This window comes from Narcine bancroftii, chromosome 1 (genome assembly GCF_036971445.1).
Source record: "Narcine bancroftii isolate sNarBan1 chromosome 1, sNarBan1.hap1, whole genome shotgun sequence".
NCBI classification, from domain to species: domain Eukaryota; kingdom Metazoa; phylum Chordata; class Chondrichthyes; order Torpediniformes; family Narcinidae; genus Narcine; species Narcine bancroftii.
In genome coordinates this window covers 468,638,365-468,662,276 of record NC_091469.1, presented here as the reverse complement: position 1 = coordinate 468,662,276, position 23,912 = coordinate 468,638,365, and the positions used below count along the sequence as shown (strand labels likewise).

At 40.3% G+C, this 23,912-nt stretch overlaps 1 protein-coding gene across 3 annotated transcripts in view; it reads left to right on the top strand.

Moving 5' to 3' along the window:
* Positions 1-23,912, top strand: part of dync2i1 (dynein 2 intermediate chain 1) — a 125,677-nt gene that overhangs the window by 24,402 nt on the left and 77,363 nt on the right. For all 3 annotated transcript variants that reach the window (XM_069914721.1, XM_069914722.1, XM_069914720.1), the window contains 3 exons: positions 465-836; positions 4,981-5,045; positions 11,428-11,470. In XM_069914721.1, the coding sequence (XP_069770822.1) occupies positions 465-836; positions 4,981-5,045; positions 11,428-11,470 (480 nt within the window). The remainder of the gene's footprint in view (positions 1-464; positions 837-4,980; positions 5,046-11,427; positions 11,471-23,912) is intronic.

Sequence of the window (23,912 nt, the reverse complement as noted above, 5' to 3'; positions counted from 1 at the left end):
TCCTACTTCCTATATTTCTATGTAAACAAGTCATTTATCTTACAAGCACAACTTTGATATGAATGGATCATTGTATATTGCAAATTGATCCTTGTCCGGACAACAAATACCTTTTTTTTGCAGTTTTAGTTGTCTCTGATTTTGTTGATTTTTGTAATTACATTTTTGAAATAATATAATGATTGACGTGCATTGCAAATTTCCTGTTTACTCCAATGGGTTGTAATGTATCAGTTGTCTATTATGACTTCATGTTACTGAATGGACTAAACTGTTATTGAACCAAAACAAGGGAATGAAGTACAATGAACAACAGTGTGTATAAACTAAAATTGATGTAGCATCTGTAGTAGATTGGGTTTATAAAGGTTGTGCTTGTGTATTTTAACAATAGAAAACAGTTGCTCAGATTTTCTAATAAATAAAATTGACCTGCAACATGAAAAGTATGCTTGTACTGACAGAGTAACGAAGAAGGGAAAGAGAAGAAACGGCGATCTTCTGATGTTAGAGACGATGATTATGAGAGGCGACACAGGGAGCGTAAGGACCATGAACTTCATGATGGACGTCGTGAAAAGAGACAAAAGGACAGACAAGAGACTGGCCTGGAGATCAATGTTGAAGAAATAGATAAGAAATGGAGAGATAAGAAAGTCAAAGAGTCCAAAGAAGATAAGAGAAAGCATCAATATAAGGAGATCAAAGATAGTGATCGAGAGCGAGAGCACAAGAAAAGAGAAAAACGAGATTGGGAAAGAAGGGAAGGTCAAGAGCGAAACCATCGACGGAAGAAGGAAATGGATGAACAAGAAAGACAAGGAGAAGGTAGCAAGGTTAGTCTTTATCAGATCATTCATATTGTTCTCTGAAATTTGTTCTTTGAACTCTAGAATTGGGCTTGGCAGAATTTGTGTCTTTTACATAGACTTGGCAAATACAAATGACCCAAGTCTCACTTTGATAATGATTGTGCCTAAATTGGGGACATCACCATTTTCCATTCTTAGTGTAATAAACGTTTCGAAGGAATTTCCAAATTTTAAATTAGTGAGGAGGAGGCATTGTTTCCAATTTGCACTGACTGTGGTCTTCCATTGAGAAAGTCAAGGATCCAGTTGCAGGGATGGGGGGGCTAAAGTTTGTAGCTTTTTAAAAAAAATATATTTTTGTTTTTTTTTCCATAAATGTACATAGAAAAACTAGCCTATGTAAAAACATTTTCTTTACAAAAAATCAAACAAAGCAAATCAACCCCTCCCCCACCCCCCTCTCTTTCGTAATATAAATCCACACCCCATCAGGGCTCACATTTATGTTGAATATCAAATATTCTATATGGGAAAGTCACTTGCATTTATATAATAGCAGCACTTATTATTATCCTTTTTATTATTGTATTTATAATTACAATTGGGCCCTTGTGTGATCCAAATATGGTTGCCATATCTTAATAAATGTGTAATATTTGTTCTTTAAATTGTATATTATTTTTTCCATGGGCATCCAACTATTCATCTCAGCAGTCCATTGAGCTATATGTAGGGGAGTTGGATTTCCAAGTATTTGCAATACATTTCTTAGCCACTGCTAAGGCTATTTTAACAAATGAAATTTGGAATTTTGTTTGTTTATTACTTTTATCAATGAAGTTGCCCAAAAAATAAAGCTATGGTTCGCCTGTGAAGGCCACCCCTGTTATCCTTGTTAATATTTCAGTAATATCCTGCTAGAAAGGTCTCACCTTCACACATGACAATGAGCATGTAAAAATGTTCCTATTTGAGTTTGTAGTTTCTTGACCAGCACTGAGGGAATAATGGTATTGAAGGCTGAGCTGTAGTCGATGAAGAGCAGTCATATGTATGAATTGGTGTTTTCAAGGTGATCTAGATCTCAGGGGAGAACCAGCGATATTGCATCTGCTGTGGAATGATTGATGCCCTTGTGAAGCAGGTGGGAACCTCTGACTGCAACTTTGAGAGGTTTAAAATGTCCGTGGACCCTCCGGCTAGTTGGTTGGTGCAGATTTTCAGTACCCTGCCAGGTACACCGTCAGGGCCTGATGACTTGTGAGGGTTCACCCTCTTGAATGATGGTCTGATGTCACCCTCAGAGACAGGCATTTTTAAGTACTAGCCTTATCTGATGAATTGAATCAAATTTTTGGCAGGTCTTTGGTTGGAAGCTTGGAATGTGAACAAAATATATTTGTTGATTCCTCACAAGTGATTAGTATAGCAAATTGGCATGAAATTGGAGATAATCTTTTGATGAGGATATAATTCAGTGGGCGATAGAAAAAGGAATAGTTAATGTGAGATGTCTTTGATTGTCAAATATTAAAAGTAATATTTGCTAGATATCTGAATAATTTCTAGCTTTTTAATGTGAAAACAGTGATGCTGAAGTTTTCTGCAAAGTATTCAGCCAAGAAAAAAGAACAAAATATTTTCTTGTGGCTGAGAATATAAGCATCTGGACGAGGTAAATAATTTTTGTGCCCTTGCTCACAGATGCAAAATTAATCAATTAAACTAACAAGTTACACAAAAGTGCTGGAGAAACTCAGCAGGTCATGCAACATCCATGGAAAGCAAAAGGCTGGGAAGTGATGCTGCGGCTGTTTAAAGCATTGATGAGGCCAGGTTTGGGGTACTGTGCTCATTTCTGGACTCCAAATTATAGAAAGGATATAGATAAGCTGGAGAGGGTGCAGAGAAGATTTACAAAGATGTTGCCTGGCTTACAGCATCTAGATTAAGGAGACTGGGACTTTATTCATTGGAACGAGACGGCTAAGAGGGGACTTGATAGAGGCATTTAAAATTACAAAAGGAATAGATCGATTAGACATAAACAGACTTTTCCCCTGAGGGCAGGGAGGGTTGGAACAAGAAGGCATGAGTTGTAAGGGGGAAAAACTTTACGAGAAATATTAGAGGATGCTTTTTCACTCAGCGAGTGGTGGCAGAATGGAATGATCTTCCAAAAGAGATAGTTGCGGCAGGGTCTCTTCTGTCATTTAAGAGAAGGTTGGATGTATATATGATAATGTAGGGCAGAGTGCATCGCTATGTTGCCTGGTGTGCCTAGTGTAGACTAATATTGATTGATCAATTTAAGTAATGCCTACATGTGCCTTTGTGAAAGACTGCTGAGATGGTTGTAAATACTTTAGGACAGTGAGGGTGGCCCAGGATGTCTATTGTCTGACAACGACAGCCAAACTGTAATTCCACTAGTCCTGGCCAAGGTCAGTGAGAGGCTCTGGAATGTGTTTTGGCTGGCTGATAACTTTCCAACAGTCTTGTTTGTGACTAAAATCATGTGATTCACAGGATTTAGTGGAATCAAAACTGTAAAAATACCTTGGAGGAAAAGGACACATCGGTGTGATTGGTCCATAATATGTTGCATCATGTAGATGTTCATTGCATAGCTTATTGCTGATGGGACAATGCTTGCTGCCTCGGAGGTGACTGTTTTGAGATTAGTTTATGTCAGATAATGTTGGAGAATTTAAACCCATACATTGATTCTCTATGGTGTTTGATGGATCTCCCACAAAGCTTGTGTGTGAATAAAGGAGTACCAGGAATTAAAGTGTCAGTTCTCCATTCCTTGCTGTATGTTTGCTGACAAAAAGAGCATCACCCAGGACCTGGACAAAGGGGGTTGAGAAGACAACCTTCATCACCAGGCCAGGAGACTTCATTTATGGGGAGAGATTGGGTAGGCTGGGCTTATTTGCACGAACAGCATCTTTTGACCAAATAGTTACAATTTAATGTTAATGAGTTTATTGTCATATACCTTGTATAATATGCATATGTACAGAAATTCTTGCTTGGTGCAGCAGAACAGGTACTTTGTTTAAAAAAAACTACAAAGTAATAATAACTACAATAATATACTCAATTGGATTGAAAGGAGACAATAAATAGATAATAAATATTCATTGATATCCTAATGTAACAAATGTGACATTGCAACAGTGCAGGCAATCCTTATATGGTTTTGGAGCATCCATGATTATTGTAAAAAGGGGAGGTTCAAGAGTGTGATAGATATTGGAAAGAAACTGTTCTTGAATTGAGAGGTGTTGGTATTCAGGTTTTTGTACCTTCTGTAGATTTATCCCAGGGAGGGGGCATCAAAAACAAAAGCATATAGGTTTAAGCTGAGGAAAAAATTTCAAGAGATTTGAGGAACATTCTTTTTTACATAGAAGGAATTAGTATTTGGAACTTGCTGTCAGAGAAGGCAGTATAACCTGATACCATCACTACCTTTTGCTGATCTTCAGAAGGCAGTCGAATAGGCAAGGCATAGAAGCATATGGAACTAATAGGGGCAAAATATATTGTAGATGAGTTAAAAAGGATGACATAAACTTGGTGGGTAAATGGGCCAATTTAAATTTAACAGGCCATCCCACCCAAGTATGTTTCGAACTGTGGGAGGAACCTGGAGCCCCCAGGGAAAACCCATGCAGACACAAGGAGAACGTACAAACTCCTTACAGACAACGCTGGATTTGAACACCAGTCCCGATCGCTGGCACTGTAAAGGCATTGTGCTAACTGCTATTCAACTGTGCTGTTAAACACTATGGCTTTATAATAGGAATTCTCCCTTCAAGACCCCCTGTGCCCCTCAGCCCACAATCTCCATTCTCTGGCCATTTTTCAATCTGGACTGAAATTCTAATGAAATCCTGAAATTAAGTTCAGCAGACCAATTGTGGTACCTGCTTTTTGGTGTTTTCCAGCAGCTAATTAGTGTATGTTCTCTTCCCATAGTCCATAGATATTGGGACCCTTGCCGAGTTTCTTCCATGCAGGCTTTGCTGTTTGAGGAAACATTTTTTGTGCAGACATAAATCTTTGCTGTAGATATTACCCTTCGCTTGCTTGGAAAACTATATGAAATGTGTTTATATTATTAACATAGATTCATGGTTAATTTTATTTATAGGAAGAGTCTGGGAGGAGGACAAGAGAACATCTGCCTGAATTTACAGATGAAAGCGGTTTAAAAGGGTAAATTTCCATGATTTTTATCCATTCAAAAATTTTACTCATTTTTCTTCGAATGTTGAGGTGCGGTTTTTAATAACATTTATTTCTCTCACAAACTGCCCTTCACTAAATGGTGGTGAGTCCCCTTGAAATGCTGTAACAATTATGTGAAGGAACTCGCAAATGCTTTTTAAGAAATTCTAGGATTTCGTCCAAGTGATAATGTAGGAATTGTGGTTTATTACCGAAATAGGATGGGATGAAACTTGGAGAGGAGACAGTGCTCTCATCAATCTGCCACCCATGTCCTCATTTTTATTTGTGGTAGGGATCACATATTCTATTGTTATCAGGATACAAATACCAAGTAAATTAAGATTATATTGGTTCAATATCATCTCCATGACAGGAATTTTTAGTTGTGTATGTTCCTGTTTTGACTTTCATGGTGTAAATTGTTGTTTGTCCATTTGATTAATCCTTGAAATGGTTAAGATATCTCTAGATGCATTTAAGGGGAAACATTTTAGATCAACATGAAGAAAGGAATCACATGATGTTAAATAACATTATAAATGTAGTCTAGTTGAAACAAAGTTCATTCCTCAGATGGTTTATTTTTCAATGAAAAGAAAGCTCAAGGGCCAGCTCAAGAAAGGTGAGAGGAGGTTCAAGAGGAGTAAGTAAAAATCATGGTCCTGTTGGACAAAGTACAGTGAAACCTCGTTAGAACGTGATTCGTTAATCCACGGAATCGCTTATAACCCGGGTGTCTGTCGACCCCAAACATTGATTTTAGGAGGCCAGGCTAACAGTGGCTGACAGGCACAAACTCAAAAATAGACTCTTATGATTCATTTACAAGACGTGTATGTTAATAAGTGGAGTTTAAAGGTCATTATAGGGTTTGAGTTACAGTATTCTGTTTTCCTGCTTCCTGAATCCTGACCTATATGCATCTGTTCCGCGACTCGGCTGTAATGCGGTATGAAATCTTGGATCCCAACTACCGCATTCTAACGAGGTTTTACTGTATAGTGCACGATCCTGTATCCGGACATCTAAAATCCGGAAAGCTCCAAAATCCGGTAAGTGGGGTGAGAGACAGCCAAAGGACTGGCGCTTGAGGGAGGTGGCCGAGGGACCAGCGCTTGGGGGAGGCGGCCGGGCGGCCAGCGCTTGGGGGAGGCGGCTTTCCTTAAATGTAACCAATGATCCCACCTCAATCACGTCTGCTGGAAGCTCATTCCACATTCCTACCACCCTTGCGTAAAGAAATTTCCCCTCATGTTCCCCTTATAATTTTCCCCCTTCAATCATAAACCATGCCCTCAAGTTTGAATCTCCCCCACTCTTGATTGAAAAAGCCTATCCACATTTACTCTGTCTGTCCCTTTTAAAATCTTAAACACCTCTATCAAGTCCCCCCTCAATCTTCTACGCTCCAGAGAAAAAAGTCCTAGTCTGCACAACCTTTCCCTGTAACTCAAACCTTGAAATCATGTCAACATTCTCGTAAACTTTCTCTGTACTCTCTCTATTTTGTTTATATCTTTCCTATAATTTGGTGACCAAAATTGTACACAGAACTCCAAATTTGGCCTCACCAATGCCTTGTACAATTTCATCATAACCTCCCTACTCTTGAATTCAATACTCCGATTTATGAAGGCCAATATTCCAAATGCCTTCTTCACCACATCATCTACCTGAGTATCAGCCCTGAGGATACTATTTACCATAACTCCTAAATCCCTTTGTTGCTCTGCACTCCTCAATTGTCTACCATTCAATGTATATGACCTATTTAGATTTGCCTTTCCAAAATGTAACACCTCACGCTTATCTGTATTAAATTCCATTAGCCATTTCTCAGCCCACACCTCCAGCCTTCCTAAATCACCTTTTAATCTACGGTAATCTTCCTCACTGTCCACAACACCACCAATCTTTGTATCATCCGCAAACTTGCTTATCCAATTCTCCACCCCTACTGCCAGATCGTTAATATATATAACAAACAATAGTGGACCCAGGACCGATCCCTGAGGAACTCCACTAGTCACCGGCCTCCAATTGGACAAACAATTTTCTACCACTACTCCTGACACCTCCCATCCAACCATTGCTGAATCCATTTCACTACCTCCTTATTTATACCTAATGCCTCCACCTTTTTTCCTAACCTCCTGTGGGGAACTTTGTCAAAAGCTTTATTAAAGTCTAATACTAATTAATTTTCTTCTACATCAATATATTACCTCCTATATCATGTACTCTAAAGCTCCTTTTCCACTTGCATCCCAGTTAATTGGCTGTGCAGTGTCCCAGTATAGGGAACCCTATATGTCGTTTCCACTGGGCAACCCTAAACTGCGACACTAATTGCTTTTCCTCTGAACACACTCATCCCTGGGAATCAGAATGTTCTACCTTCAACTGGAGAAAGGTGACTTTCTGCTGTCCCTTTTCCACTGGTTTTGTCAACAAATGCCAGGGATATGAGCAGGGGTAGAGGCAGTTAATCCCCAACTAGAAATGACGTCATTTGATGCCGACTTTCAGACACTGTTCCTTTTCCACTAATGCCTAGTTAATTCCTGGGCCAGTGGAAAAGGGGCTTAATTCTGCACCCAATCTCTTGAGGGGAACCTTATCAAAAGCCTTTTGAAAGTCCAAGTACACTACATCAACTGGCTCACCATTGTCCACTCCATCAGTTAATCCTCAAAAGAATCAAAAAGATTTGTCAAGCATGATTTTCCTTACGCAGATCCATGTCATTCATCTCCAAATGTGCATCAATGACATCTTTAACAATTGATTCATGACTTTCTCATGATTGAAGTCAGTCTAACTGGTCTATAATTCCCTCTTTTCTCTATCCCTCCTTTCTTAAAAACTGGTGCCATATTAGCAACCCTCCAATCCAAATAAACTGATCCAGAGTGTAGAGATATTTGAAAATAATGCAACCATTAGCTTTCTGGGCTATAGACCATCAGGCCCTGGGGATTTATTGATTTTCAACACCATCGATTTACTCAACACAATTTCATGACTGATAGCAATTTCCATTAATTCCTCCTCAATGGTAGTTAAATAGGAAAGTTTTCAGACACTGCAATTGTAGTGAAATACTCAAAAATGATGGAGAAACTCAGCAAGTCACGCAGCTTCTGTAGAAAACAAAGGGATATAGCCAATGTTTCAGGCCTGAGCCCTTCATCAAGGTATATGCAAAAAGCAGGCAGATGCCTGAGTAAAAAGGTGGGGAGAGGAGAGGAGGGAAGGGGCGGGGGAGGTGCAAAGGCCAACAGGCAAGAGGTCATAGCTGGATATGGGTGGAGCAGAAGAGAAAAAAGCTGAGAAGTGACAGGGAGATGGGGGTAACTCTCTGAATGGTGAGGGAAGGGGCAGAGAAGCTGGAGTAAAAGAGGCAGCAGGACAATGAAAGGGAGAGAGACATGGAGGGGCCAAATGGAAGCTGGAGAAGTCGGCATTAATGCATCTGATTGGAGAGTCCACAGATGCAATATTAAGTGTTGTTCCACCTTTATGATAGCTCCTCAAATCCCTAATTCACCCAGAATGTTGTGTATTTTCCTTCATGTAATCTATTTGTACTGAGTCTTGGTGAGGCCACACCTTGAATATTGTGTGCAGTTTTAATTTAATTTTAATTTAGAGATACAGCACAGTAACAGGCCCTTCTGGCCCATGAGCCTGTGCTGACAAATGCAGCCAGGTGTCGAATTAGTTTTTGGAACATGGGGCAAAACTTGGAGGAAACCCACTCAGACATGGGGAAAATGTACAAACTCCTTATAGACAGTGTTACATTTAAACTTGGGTTGTTGTGCTAACCATACACTAACTGTGCTGCCTGAGAAAGGATATTCTTGCTGTTGAGGAACTGCAGCTTTGGTTCACCAAACAGATTCCTGGGATGGCAGGACTGATGTTTCAAGAAAGACTGGATAGAGTGAAGATATACTTATTCCAAATTATAAGAAAAAGAGAGGATATCATCGAGACATAAATTACTGACAGAACTACATAGATGAAATGTAGGATGAACATTCCAGATGTTGGGAAGTCCAGAATAAGAGGTCAATGCCTAAAGATAAGCAATATAGGACTGAGATGAGCAGAAATGTATTCATTCAGAGTATTGTGAACTTGTGGAACTCCCTTCCACAGAAGGTTGTTCTAGCAGTTCCTTAAATATATTCAACAGGGAGTTGGCTATGACCCTTACAGCTAAAGGGATCAAGGAGTATGGAGAGAAAGCAGGAATAGTGTACTGAAATTGCATGATCATCCATGGTTGTATTGAATGGTGGAGCGGCTCAAAGGGCTGAATGGCCTTCTCCTGTTTCTATTTTCCGTTTCTATTATTTCTTTTAGTTTGTTGTAGGATGATTATAATTACTTCACAAGAAGATCTTGTTTAAAACACAACTATATGGGAAGAAGTTTGTAGATGTGTTGTTGAATGCATTATATGGCTATGTCATCCAGATCGGTCAAGACCCATAGTCAGTGGTAAGTTAGCTATCACATCTGGAAAAATGTTAACATAATTTTGGTGCCATTATGTGTGGTAGGAAATATACAACTATTCCTGAAAATTTAGTTCATTTGTTATGCTGTTCTTCCATTCCCATATGGTCAAAGAATGAAGCATACTTTCAGACTAGACTCATTACAATAATGGGTTCTTGAATAGGTTTTGAAATATACTTCAGAAATGCATCTGAACCAGGAAAATAAATTCTGCAGTCTGCTTTGCTGTTCTTATTTTTTGTTGTTGCTATAAATAATTGTCACTCCATAGAACCTACATTACTGCAGAGAAAACAAGCCCTTGGCCCTTCTAGTCTTTGCTGAACTATTATTCCACCTGCACCCATGCCATTATCCCTTCATACCTTTCCATCCAAATTTTTCTTGCATGTTAAAATTGAGCCCGCATTCACCACTTCAGTATGCAGGTCATTCCACACTCCATCCACTCTCTGTGTGAGTAAATTCCTCTTAATGCTTCCCCTTTCACCCTTAACCCAAGTCCTCTCACCCTGCCTACTGGAATGCAGCCATGAATCCCATGCTTTTTAACTGAATGGCTGCACTATTTGCTTCAGTTCCCCACAACTGCTTTCAGAAGCAGTTGCCACAGAATGTCTCGCTGCTTCATTCTACTAAGATCTGTAGAACAGTAAGATTATCATCTCATGACTGTTGGAGTTCCAGCCGCTAGGAGTGTGCATCAGGTTCCCAACTAAGCAGTATGCAATCCAAGTGGATGTTTTCAGGGGGCATTTAGCTGTGAGTGTGTGTACTGTAGGACTAAAACCATTTTAATGATTAATGCTCTGTTTAGTACCACCAAGAGTACCACCAAATGGCATATCACGTAGTTGTTAGTGTGATGCTATTTACAGCGCCAACGACCCAAGTTTGAATCCAACACTATGTGTAGGAATTTTTATGTTCTGCTTGTATCTGTGAGGGTTTCCCCCGGGTTCCCTTCCACCCTCCAAAACATACGAGATTGTTGGTTAGTTGGCGGCAAGGGTTTAAATGGCTAGAATTGGCTTCTACTATATGCTGTAAATAATTTTTTTTTAAAGTTGAAGTAGGGTACCAGTTTGCAGGGATGAGCACTTTTCTTTTGAGCAGAGATTGAATAAGATCGGTCCACATTCACTGAAGTTTAGAAGTGTGAGAGCTGGTCTCACTGTTTTGAAAGTGATTGATTGGACAGTTGCTTTGAGGCTGCTTTATCTCACTGTAGAATATGGGGCAGGGTGTAGCCTTAAAATAAGGAGATGCCCTATTAGGCCTGAAAAAAGATTTTTTTTTCTTACAGCTTTAGTTTCCCAGCAAGGTCTAGATGTTCAGGAACTCTCTCAATATTCAAGACAAAAATCAATAAATGTTTGAACAGTAATAGAATCAAAGAATAGGGTAACTGGGAAGTGAAGCAATGGTGGGGCAGTCAAGAGGCAGCTGCATGCTCCACTTTTCATTGTTTTTTTAAATTTTTGGCTTGATTTACATCCATATTTAGAGTATAACTTTAAATCTGTCATGGTTATTAGGTTGGTTGGCCACTGTAAAATGCCATGAGGTGAGTAGAATAATTGGGATTTTTAATGGGCATGTATGAGAAAATTGGTTTAGCAGGATCAATGGGGAAAGAATGATAGATTTGAATAAATTATAATTTCAATGAATGTGAGTTCACTATGGTTTTAATAACATTTCCATGGTCCTGAAATAGAAAACGAAGGATGGACTATGATAATTTTTCAATTTTTAAAAATGTGATATTCCTTCATTAATATGCGCAGTATTTTGTCAACATTAATTTTGAGCCTTTTGCTATTGCGTTTAGGGCTACAGATCAAGAAAAACATGCAGGAACTCTTTTAGAAGAGGTAATTTTCCATGATATATTAATTTTCCAGAGCAATTATTTATTAATTTTGAAATTATTGAGTTATATTACTTGAAGCATTATTGCAATTCCTAATATATGTATGAATCATTTTGAATTGCCACTGGAAGAATCAGGTAGTAAAATGCTTCAATATTTTATGAAAACTGTGAGCTAAAAATCTGTTTTTCTTATTTAACCTGCCATATTCATATGCACGCATAATCTTCCACTACTCTATCATCCATCTGACCTCCATAACTGGTTCTGTTCAACTAGATGACGTTTAGCTAAAACCATGAATATAATACATTTTCCTGTAGTTGAACAGTCACGACATTGAAATATTTGATTTTGACTCTTCCTAAATTCTGCTTTCTTGCTCCTGATTTGCTGTCACTTCCTTGCTGTTACCTCTGACAGTGTGCCAGACCATTCAAAACGTTACTGCTCAATTCCAAAAATCCAGATGTGCAAACTCTTATTACTGTGAATTGTAAAGAATGCTTATTTGCATCTCCAGAATGATGCACATTTCTATCCATACTTTAGACCTTTTTTCTCTCCTAATACTGTTCAATTTCTCCAATAAATTCCAATTTGTCTAAAATGTAGCCACGTGTATCTGAAATTAAAGCAGAATAGGCTGGGGTTACTCATTCATGGTGATTGGATGCCAAAGAATGAGATTTTTTACATGGACGATCACCAATTGTACATCAGGACTTAGAGTAAAACACAAAAATGATTGAAGTAGAAACACAATGCTGGAGAAACACAACAGGTCAAACAGTCTTCTTCTTCTTTGGCTTGGCTTCGCGGACGAAGATTTATGGAGGGGGTAAATGTCCACGTCAGCTGCAGGCTTGTTGGTGGCTGACAAGTCCGATGCGGGACAGGCAGACACAGTTGCAGTGGTTGCAGGGGAAAATTGGTTGGTTGGGGTTGGGTGTTGGGTTTTTCCTCCTTTGTCTTTTGTCAGTGAGGTGGGCTCTGCGGTCTTCTTCAAAGGAGGTTGCTGCCCGCCGAACTGTGAGGCGCCAGGATGTACGGTTTGAGGCGATCAAACAGTAGAGCAAAGATAAAGATACATAACCAATATTTTGGGTTATTTTCAGATTTCAGAGTACATATATGACATCTGTTAAGTCATAGACCAGCAGCAATAGAAATTCACCAAAACAATGATATCGTAAAACAATAATTTTTATTAATAATTATTTATAATATTTTACTTAACTTTAAACTTAACCTCAACTATGTGAAAATATATATATATGTGTGTATGGATTACCCAAACCATTGAAGCTTAGGCACAATTCTGAAACGTCAAATTCAAAGTTCAATCTTCGAAAATATGCGTTGAAATTCAGAACTTTTAAAACGGTTGCTCAGAAGCAATTATGTAGTTGAGACACTGAGTCATCAAACCTCTCAAAACTCAAATTCTTGTCGAGTTGTATTCTGAGAAATGTTACTTCATACAAATGATGTGATACAACTTCCCCCTTTCTTTTGTAGGGCTTACAAAGCTTGTGACCTCCACGATGCTTTCATAAACCCAGGCTAGATGAAATAACCATCAAAATGGTTGTGATCCAAATGCAAGAATGATCTTGATTCTTTACTCAGATATGGGTCAGTCAGAAGTGACCATTACATTGGCCATTGTATTACTGCTTTCCATATAACATAACAATTACAGCATGGAAACAGGCCAATTTGGCCCTTGTAGTCCACACTGATCCAAGTACCCTCCTCTAATCCCACTTACCAGCATTCTGCCCATATCCCTCCATCCCCCCTCCCATCCATATATTCATCCAACTCTTTCTTAAATTACAAAATTAACCCTGCCTCCACCACCTTTCCCGGAAGCCCATTCCACACAGTAACCACTCTCTGAGTAAAGAAGTTCCCCCTCACGTTACTCCTAAAGCTTTGCCCGTCAACTCTCAACCCATGACCTCTTGTATCCATCTCTCCTACTCTCAATGGAAAATGCCTTTCCACATCAACTCTATCTATCCCTCTCATTATCTTAAACACCTCTATCAAATCCCCTCTCAGCCTTCTATGTTTCAAGGAATAAAGACCTAATTTGCTCAATCTCTCCTTGCATTCCAGATGCTGAAACCCAGGGAACATTTTTGTAAATCTTCTCTGCACTCCCTCTATCTTGTTAATATCCTTCCTATAAATCAGTGACCAGAACTGCACACAGTACTCTAAATTTGGCCTCACCAATGCCTTATACAGTTTCATCATTACTTCCCAACTCCTATATTCTATGCACTGATTTATATAGCCAAGCATACTAAAGGCCTTCTTCACCACCCTATCCACATGCGCTCCTACCTTCAGGGAACAATGCACTGTTATTCCTAGATCATTCTGCTCCACTGCATTCTTCAATGCCCTCCCATTTACCACATATGTCTTGTTTTGATTATTCTTTCCAAAATGAAGCACCTCACACTTATCAGCATTAACCTCCATCTGCCATCTTTCTGCCCACTCCTCTAAGCAGTTTAAATCCCTCTACAATCTTTGAAAACCCTCTTCATCATCCACAATTCTCCCTATTTTAGTATCATCTGCATATTTACTAATCTAATTTACCGCCCCATCCTCCAGATCATTAACGGTCCCAATACTGAACCCTGAGGTACACCATTTGTCACCGGCCTCCATCCTGACAAACAATTATCTACTACTACTCTCTGGCACCTTCGTTCCAGCCACTGTTGAATCCATTTGACTATCTCCAAATTAATATCCAAGGATATCTGCCTTCCTAACTAACCTCCCATGCGGAACCTTATCGAAGTCCATATAAACAACATCCACTGCTCTACCTTCATCAACATTCCTAATCACCTCTTCAAAAAATTCAACAAGATTGGTCAAACACGACCTTCCACACACACATCTGTTTTGAGTGTCCCTGATCAGACCCTGTCCCTCCATATACTTATATATACTATCTCTAAGAACGCTTTCCATCAATTTACCTACCACAGACGTCAAACTTACAGGCCGATAATTGCTAGGCTTGCTCCTCGAACCCTTTTTAAACAAAGGAACCACATGCACAACACACCAATCCTCTGGCACTATACTTGTCTCTAATGACATTTGAAAAATCACTGCCAGAGCCTCCGCTATTTCCTCACTAACTTCTCTTAAGGTCCTGGGGAAAATCCTGTCAGGACCTGGAGACTTATCCACCTTTATATGTTTCAAAAGCTCCAGTACTACCTCTTTCTTAATCACTATAGTCTCCATATTTACCCCCTTTGCTTCCTTTACCCTGCGCAGTTCAATATCCTTCTCCTCAGTAAATACTGAGAAAAATAAATTGTTCAAGACCGCCCCCATCTCTTTTGGCTCCACACACATTTGTCCTTTCTGATTCTCTATTGGACCAATTTTATCTCTCACTTTCCTTTTGCTATTTACATATTTGTAGAAACCCTTTGGATTTATTTTCACCTTGCTTGCTATAGCCACCTCCTACCTTCTTTTAGCTTTTCTAATTTCTTTCTTAAGATTCTTTTTACATTCAAACATCTCCTTTTTTCCCTGTTTCTTATATTTATTGTAGTACTCCCTCTTTTTTCCAACCAAGTTTCACATATCCCTTGAGAGCCATGGCTCTCTCAAACTTTTGACCTTGGCTTTCAACTTAACAGATATATGAAGCTTTTGTACTCTTTAAAATCTCTCCTTTAAAAGATCTCCATTTCTCTATTACATCCTTCCCAGAAAACAAATTGTCCCAATCCACTCCTTGTGAATCCTTTCACATCTCCTCAAACCTAGCTTTTCCCCACTTAAAAACCTCAACTCTGGGCCCAAACCTATCGTTTTCCATAATTACCTTGAAGCTAATGGCACCATGATCACTGGACCCAAAGTGCTCCCCCACATATCTCTGTCACCTGACCCATCTCATTCCCCAACAGTAAATCCACCACAGCTCCCTCTCTAGTTGGTACTTCCACATATTGATGGAAAAAGATATCCTTCACACATTTTAGAAACACCGACCCATCCAGCCCTTTCACGGAATGGGTTTCCCAATCAATATTCGGAAAATTAAAATCCCCCACAATCACCACCCTGTGGTTATTACAAATATCTGCTATCTCCCTACTGATTTGTTCCTCTAATTCGTGTTCCCCATTCGGTGGTCAATAATACACCCTTATAATTGTAACTTCCCCTTTCCCACTTCTCAATTCCAGCCAAATAGCCTCCCTGGACGAGGCTTCTATTCTATCACACCTAAGCACCGCTGTAATATTTTCTCTAACAAGTAGTGCAACCCCACCCCTTCTTGCCCTCCCCCCCCCCGGTACTATCACACCTAAAGCAACTAAATCCAGGAATATTTAGCTGCCAGTCACATCCCTCCTGTAACCATGTTTCACTAATCCCTACCACGTCAAGTGTCAATCCATACTTTCAGCTCATCCACCTTCCTTACAATGCTCCTAGCATTAAAATATATGGATTTTAGAGATTTCCCACTTTTTACTTCCTGTATGCCCTTACCTTTACCAACACCTCTCTTATGATCTTTTGCAATCGACCTCTGTCCATCTTCATATAGAGCATCTCCCTTTTCTATCACCTGCCTTTCCCCCCCCCCTCAAACACTGTCTACAAACTTTCTCTGATTGCACTCTAACCTTCACCTTGCTGTTTTCCTTCATTTGGTTCCCTCCCCCCAGCCATTCTAGTTTAAAGTCTCCTGAGCAACCCAAGCAAATATCCCCGCCAGAATCCTGGTCCCCCTGGGGTTCAAATGCAACCTGTCCTTTTTGTACAGGTCACACCTACCCCAAAAATGTTCCCAGTGATCCACAAACTTGAATCCTTGCCCTTTGTTCCACCCCTTCAGCCACGCGTTCATCCTCCATCTCATTCTATTCCTGCTCTCACTGTCACGTGGCACAGGCAGTAATCCCGAGATTACTCCCTTTGCAGTCCTTCTTTTTAACTCTCTACCTAACTCCCTGTACTCACTTTTCAGGACCTCTTCTCTCTTCCTCCCAATGTCATTGGTGCCTACATGTACCATGACTTCTGTCATATCTCCCTCTCCCTTTAGGATGTCCTTGACTCAACACCAGGGAGGCAAACCACAGTCGGTTCTCCTTGCTCTGACAACAGAATCCCCTGTCTGTACTCCTGACTATCGAGTCCCCTCTGACTATTGCCCTCCACTTCCTTTTCCTACTCTTCTGAGCCTCAGAGGCCGACCCAGTGCCAGAGGCACAGCCACTGACGCTTTCCCCAGCTGGGCTGTTTCCCCCAACAGTACCCAAACAGGAGTGAGTACCTGTGGTTGAGGGCCACAGCCAAAGGGGTCCTCTCTACCACCTTACTATTCCTCCTCTCTCCTAACCATGACCCACCTGTCCTCCTCCCGTGCCCTGGTGTGACCCACCTGGCTGTAACTCCTATCTATGACGACCTCACTCTCCCTGACCAGAGCAAGGTCATTGAGCTGCAGCTCTAGTTCCCTAACACGGTTCCTGAGGAGCTGCAGCTCAGAACACCTGATGCAGATATGGACATAAGGGATGCTAGAAGACTCCATGACTTCCCACATCTGACACAGAGAACAGCAAATAAGTAGAAATTACTAAAGAATACGAAAGCAATTAAACAGTCTTACCTTAACTTGACAAGCTTGACCTCAGCCTCTGCTCGCTGAAGCCTCTTGAGCCAAAGCCTGAATTCCCCACTCCTTCCCTGGCCACTCTTTTACCTTACCCTCTTTTTATTAGTCCTTTACCAGTTAACCCTGTCAGTCACTCCTCGCCCCGCCTCCAATGGCTCCCTGCTCGACCCGCTAGACCCGAGCCCTGGTTATTACTTTAATTATAGTACTTACCTCTCTTCTTGCCGACCTCCTGCTCCTCCAACTCCTTGACAAAGAGAAACAGCAGGCGTGCCCATCTACTCCTGATGTTACTTTAATTTTGCCTTCAGAGCAATCTGGTTGATGATACTCAAGGTGCTTTTTTGAAGTGTCTTAATCACATGGCTGGCTTGAGCAATACTGTTTTAGTTTCATTTTTTTTCGAAAGCACGAGTCATTATGGCAAATGGACTCCTGTTTGATCAGATGCCTTTCTGTTTAAATAGGTATCTTTCTTAGCAAACATTCATTGTTTCAGGCTTTCAGAGGAAAAAAAACCCACTGGTTTAATGACTGAATGTGGGTTACTTTGCGTCTGGGTTTCAAAATATGTGTGTCTTTCCCTATCCAACCCACAAAGTAATCCACTAAAATATAGAATATAAAAATACAGATATAACCATATAACCACTTACAGCACAGAACAGGCCAGTTCGGCCCTACTAGTCCATGCCGTAGCAAATCCCCACCCTCCTAGTCCCACTGACCAGCACCCGGTCCATACCCCTCTAGTCCCCTCCTATTCATGTAACAATCCAGTCTTTCCTTAAATGTAACCAATGATCCCGCCTCGACCACGTCTGCCGGAAGCACATTCCACATCCCCACCACCCTCTGCGTAAAGAAATTTCCTCTCATGTTCCCCTTATAATTTTCCCCCTTCAATCTTAAACCATGTCCTCTAGTTTGAATCTCCCCCTTTCTTAATTGAAAAAGCCTATCCACATTTACTCTGTCTGTCCCTTTTAAAATCTTAAACACCTCTATCAAGTCCCCTCTCAATCTTCTACGCTCCAGAGAAAAAATCCCCAGTCTGCACAACCTTTCCCTGTAACTCAGACCCTGAAATCCTGTCAACATTCTCATGAACCTTCTCGGCACTCTCTCTATTTTGTTTATATCTTTCCTATAATTTGGTGACCAAAACTGTACACAGTACTCCAAATTTGGCCTCACCAATGCCTTGTACAATTTCATTATAACCTCCCTACTCTTGAATTCAGTACTCCGATTTATGAAGGCCAACATTCCAAATGCCTTCTTCACCACACCATCTACCTGAGTATCAGCCTTGAGGCTACTATTTACCATAACTCCTACATCCCTTTGTTGCTCTGCACTCCTCAATTGTCTACCATTCAATGTATATGACCTATTTAAATTTTCCTTTCCAAAATGCAGCACCTCACATTTATCTGTATTAAATTCCATCAACCATTTCTCAGCCCACACCTCCAGCCTTCCTAAATCACCTTTTAATCTACGGTAATCTACCTCACTGTCCACAACACCACCAATCTTTGTCTCATCCGCAAACTTGCTTATCCAATTCTCTACCCCTAAATCCAGATCGTTAATATATATAACAAATAATAGTGGACCCAGGACCGAACCCTGAGGAACTCCACTAGTCACTGGCCTCCAATTGGACAAACAATTTTCTACCACTACTCTGACACCTTCCATCCAACCACTGCTGAATCCATTTCACTACCTCCTTATTTATACCTAATGCCTCCACCTTTTTTCCTAACCTCTTGTGGGGAACTTTGTCAAAAGCTTTACTAAAGTCCAAATAGACAACATCCACAGCTTTCCCTTCATCAACCTTTTTTGTAACCCCCTCGAAGAACTCAATCAGGTTTGTCAAGCATGATCTACCCCTGACAAAACCATGCTGATTACTCCCTATCAATCCTTGTACCTCCAAAAATTTGTAAATAGCATCCCTCAGAACACTTTCCATCAACTTGCCCACCACAGATGTCAGATTTACAGGCCTATAATACCCAGGTTTGCATTTGGACCCTTTCTTAAACAGAGGAACCACATGCGCCACCCTCCAATCCTTTGGTACCACCCCCGTGGCCAGTGACATCCTAAGTATCTCTGTTAATGGCCCCACTAACTGTCCACTAGCCTCCCTGAGTGTCCTAGGGAATATTTTGTCTGGTCCGGGAGATTTATCCACCTTTATCTTTTTTAACACAGCCATCACTACCTCCTCGGTTATCCTTATATGCTTCATGACCTCCCCACTATTTTTCTTTACTTCAACTGGTTCAACATTTTTTTCCCTAGTGAATACCGAGGCAAAGAAATCATTCAAAATTTCCCCCATTTCCTCAGACTTCTCACTCAGCCTACCCTCGCTATCTACAAGGGGTCCAATTTTATCTCTCACTAATCTTTTACTTTTAATGTACTTATAGAAACCCTTTGGATTTATTTCTACTCTGTCAGCCAAAGCCTCTTCATGCCTTTTTTTGGCCTTCCTAATTTCTTTCTTAAGATTCCTTCTACACTCCTTGTAGTCCTCCTTCAACTTCTCAGCTCCCTGCTCTTTATACCTCTTGTACACCTCCCTTTTTCTCCTAACCAAATTTCCAATATTCCTTGAAAACCAAGCCTCCCTATGACTTCCAGCCTTTCCTTTGATCCAGACTGGGACATAACTACTCTGTACCCTCAAAATTTCTTTTTTGAATATCCTCCATCTTTCATTAACATCCTTACCTGAAAATATCCTGTCCCACTCAATACTCCCCAAATCCCTTCTTATTCCTATGAAATTTGCTCTTTTCCAATCCAGAACCTCAACTTTAGGCCTCTCCTTGCTCTTCCTTAAAACTACCCTAAAACTAACAGATTTATGGTCACTATACCTAATTGGTTCTCCAACATTAATGTCCACTACCTGACCTAGCTCGTTCCCTAACAGGAGATCCAGTATTACACCATCCCGAGTCGGTTCTTCTACCAACTGATTTAGAAAACAATCCTGAACACATTTAACGAACTCCAGCCCTCTAACCGTATGGGTATCCCAATCAATGTGAGGGAAATTAAAATCTCCCATGATCACTACCCTATGATTTTCACACATATACATTATCTCCCTACAAATTTGTTCCTCTAATTCCGTTGGCCCATTTGGTGGTCTGTAATACACCCCTATTAGCACTCTCTTGCCTCCTCCACCCCTCAATTCCACCCAAACAGCCTCACTGGTCAATCCCTCCATACCATCCTGCCACCTCACGGCAGTAATGTCCTCCCTAACAAGCAGAGCAACTCCTCCTCCTTTTTTACCCCCTGATCTATCACATCTAAAACAAATGCATCCCGGAACATTAAGTTGCCAGTCCTGCCCCTCCTGTAGCCAGGTCTCCCTAATTGCCACAATATCGTGACCCCAAGTATCTATCCATGCTCTCAGCTCATCTATCTTGTTCACTATGCTTCTTGCATTAAAATATATGCATCTCAGAGAATGACCCTCACATATATTCTCTTTTTTACCTTCTACCCTAATCTCCATCCTACCTTTGTTATCTTTTTTATTCCTAGCTAGGTGGCCATACTCCCTGGACACTGCTCTCACCCTCTGTTCCCCACCCCCCTGCAAAATATCATAATCCTGTAACACATTACATACAACCCTGAGATTCCTTTTTCCTGCAGGCATGGCAGAATTACTGCTATTTGATAGTACAAAAAAATAAACTGTACACAGCGTAAACTTCACCATCACACTCCTCAGTATCCTTAAATGAGCCTCTGATTGAGTTTGTTAGTGAGGTTGGGATTGTTGTCGGGAGAGTGGAGGGCCGAGTGTTCAGAGGAGGTGAGATTGAAATAAGAGAGGGGAGTAGTGACCTTAAGACAGTTGATGTCTCAGCGGCAATTAGAAATAAAAAAGATCTAGAGAGGGCAACTGGGTGCCTGCCTACATTTTGTACATACCTTGATGATGGACTCGAGCCCAAAATGTTGGTTCTGTATCTTTATCCTGCTGAGTTTCTCCAGCATTGTGTTTTTCAGCACATAGTCTCCCTGAAAATGTTCAAGCCCAAGTTTAGTTTCCATTCATATATCTCGATTTGCCTTTTTGATCTGCTTCGCTGTACTGATACAGGCTAATATATTTAGTTAATTTGTTGTTTATTGTCGTATGTACTGAGATACAGTGAAAAATGTAGTTTTACATGGTATCTAGGAACTGCAAAATGCTCTTGCACCATTTTGGATTTAAGAATTTATGGTAAAAACAGTAACGGGATTAATCGTGACAACAGTCAACTTGTTTTCTCGAATTTTGACGTAACAGGCAAATCAAATTCATAACCATGGATCTTTATTCAGTGTGTTTACCCATTCATCAGTCAATGACCAAGGAACTGAGAGGTTTTTGTCTCTAGTAGTGTTTCATTTGCAGAAGATCTAAATGTTTTTTTTATTGATGAGCTCACCACTGTGAAATTCAACTTCACTGAAGGAAGGAGCTGGATAAGTGCATCACGTAATGAGGTGTGAAAGCCTACTTCTGAATGATTGACTCATGGAAATGAACCCTGGGACCCAGAAAGAAAATCATAAAGTTGGTGATGATTTTCCATCTTGTGTCTTGAATTTGAATCTCATAATGCTGTAAAACACGACACCACATTCCTCAATGCATATAATGAATTAATGGACTCTCTCAGCCATCTGACTCAAACTTGGTTTAGTGAACACAAACTAATATTGAAGGAACTAATGTTAGAAAATATTAATGGTGCACTTTTCAAATTAATTGCACTTTCTCCCCTCAAATCACAATGTCAGAATAACATTTTTTGTGATTACATTCAGGCCTTCTGCAATCTTGTTTTTACCTCCATGTTTCAGTGTTCACATGACAAGAAACAAGATTCACTCACTATGCTATTACAGTATAGTTTATTTATGACTTAAAACCTATTTAGCTTCTATGGATGTAATCATCTTTATTGAAATTATGTTGCAGACTTGTGCTCTGGACAGAGTTAAATTCTTGCCTGTCTTGTAAATGATATGTTTTTTTTCTGCCCGTTCATGTGTTGAAGTAAAATATTGTTGTTTTTTTCATGACCCTCTCCTTGAATTGCATCTTTAAAGAACTACTTTATACATATTGATCTTGAACTGCCCTTGGCTTCTACAATAAGTTATCAGGGAATACAATTATAAAATATAAATAGGCTAAAATTAGATGTCAAAGTAATGAGAAATTTATTGAAATTTTAGCTAAGGCAAAGCCATTGAAGAGAGGATTATCTTTATGGATCTTCTTGCTTCTCCATAGAGTCAGAGTTATACAGGACAGAAGCAGGCCCTTCGGCCATTCTTGTCAATGTTGTCTTCTGAGTCCCATTTGCCTGAATTGGCCCATATCCCTCTGAATATTTCCTCCCCATGTACCTATTTAAAAGTCTTTAAAATGTTTATAATTGCAGCATATTTCCATATAAATACTCTCTGAGTGAAAAAGTTGACCCTCAGGTCCCTTTAAAAGTTCCCCCACCTTTTCATCTAAAACCTATACCCTCTGGTTTTAGACTTCCCTATCTTGGGAAGACTGTGGCCATCTACCTTATCTATGTCCCCAAAACTTTTAAGGTTCATGAACCTCATCCTCCTATGCTCCAAGGGGAAAAAATCCCAGCCTGTCTAGTCTTTCCTTTTTACTTAATCTGTCATGTCCTGGTAACATCCTTATCAATCTGAACCACTAACATAATCGTATCCCTCCTATGGATTTGAGATTTATTGTCAGAGTACATACATGATATCACATACAACTCTGAGATTCTTTTTCCTGCGGGCCAGGCAGAATTACCACTTATTGGTAGTACAAATAAAACTGTACACAATGTGTACATGTAAACAAATAAAATGTAAACAACTGACTGCAGTACAAAGAGGAGAGAAAAAAGCAATAAATGCAAAATAAAGAGTCCTGCATGAGTCACTGATTGAATTTGTTGTTGAGGAGTTTGATGGAGGAGACACAATATTTCTGGTGTGGTGGTCACTGACTTATAACATGACATCGTATCTCTTGTACTCCCAGGTCCTTTTTCTTTCACATTCATGTATATAATCAAGCATGTTTGGAGTTTTCCTTTCTGAGAAATAAATCTATATGTTATGGCCAACTGTAATTTAACCAGAAAATTTTAATTAATGCATGTAATTTTAGTTGGTTGTTTATTCCTTGCAATCAAGATGATATTTCATGCAATGTTAAATTATTAATGAAAAGAAAGTTGTAGATGAGAACTTCGATACTTTTAGGAGCTAAATGTGAAGACTTTCAAAGGGGAGCACCTCAGTCAGTCCTTTCAAATTGCAGCACCTGGGTTGCCCTCCTGGGACCTGGGTGCGATTACTGGGTCATGGGTGCAGGATGCACCTTTCAAATTGCAGCCACACCTACCTAATAAATTGCCAACTTGACAATTTAGGAGGGATACCGCCCCTGCAATGATGTGGTGAGTGACGCATCACGCAGTCGGTTCCCTTTCTGTTTTAAAGTTCACCCCCCCTGTCAGTCGCCACCCCCGCCACCCCCGGCTATCATGCCGCTGCTGTGAATGGAGGGGAGCGGTTGCTGCCATGATGTGCCACTCCATTTCATGGTGACGGGTCAATGCGGAGTGTGGGACCAATGGCCATCTTCCTTACCCATAATCCCCCATGCTGC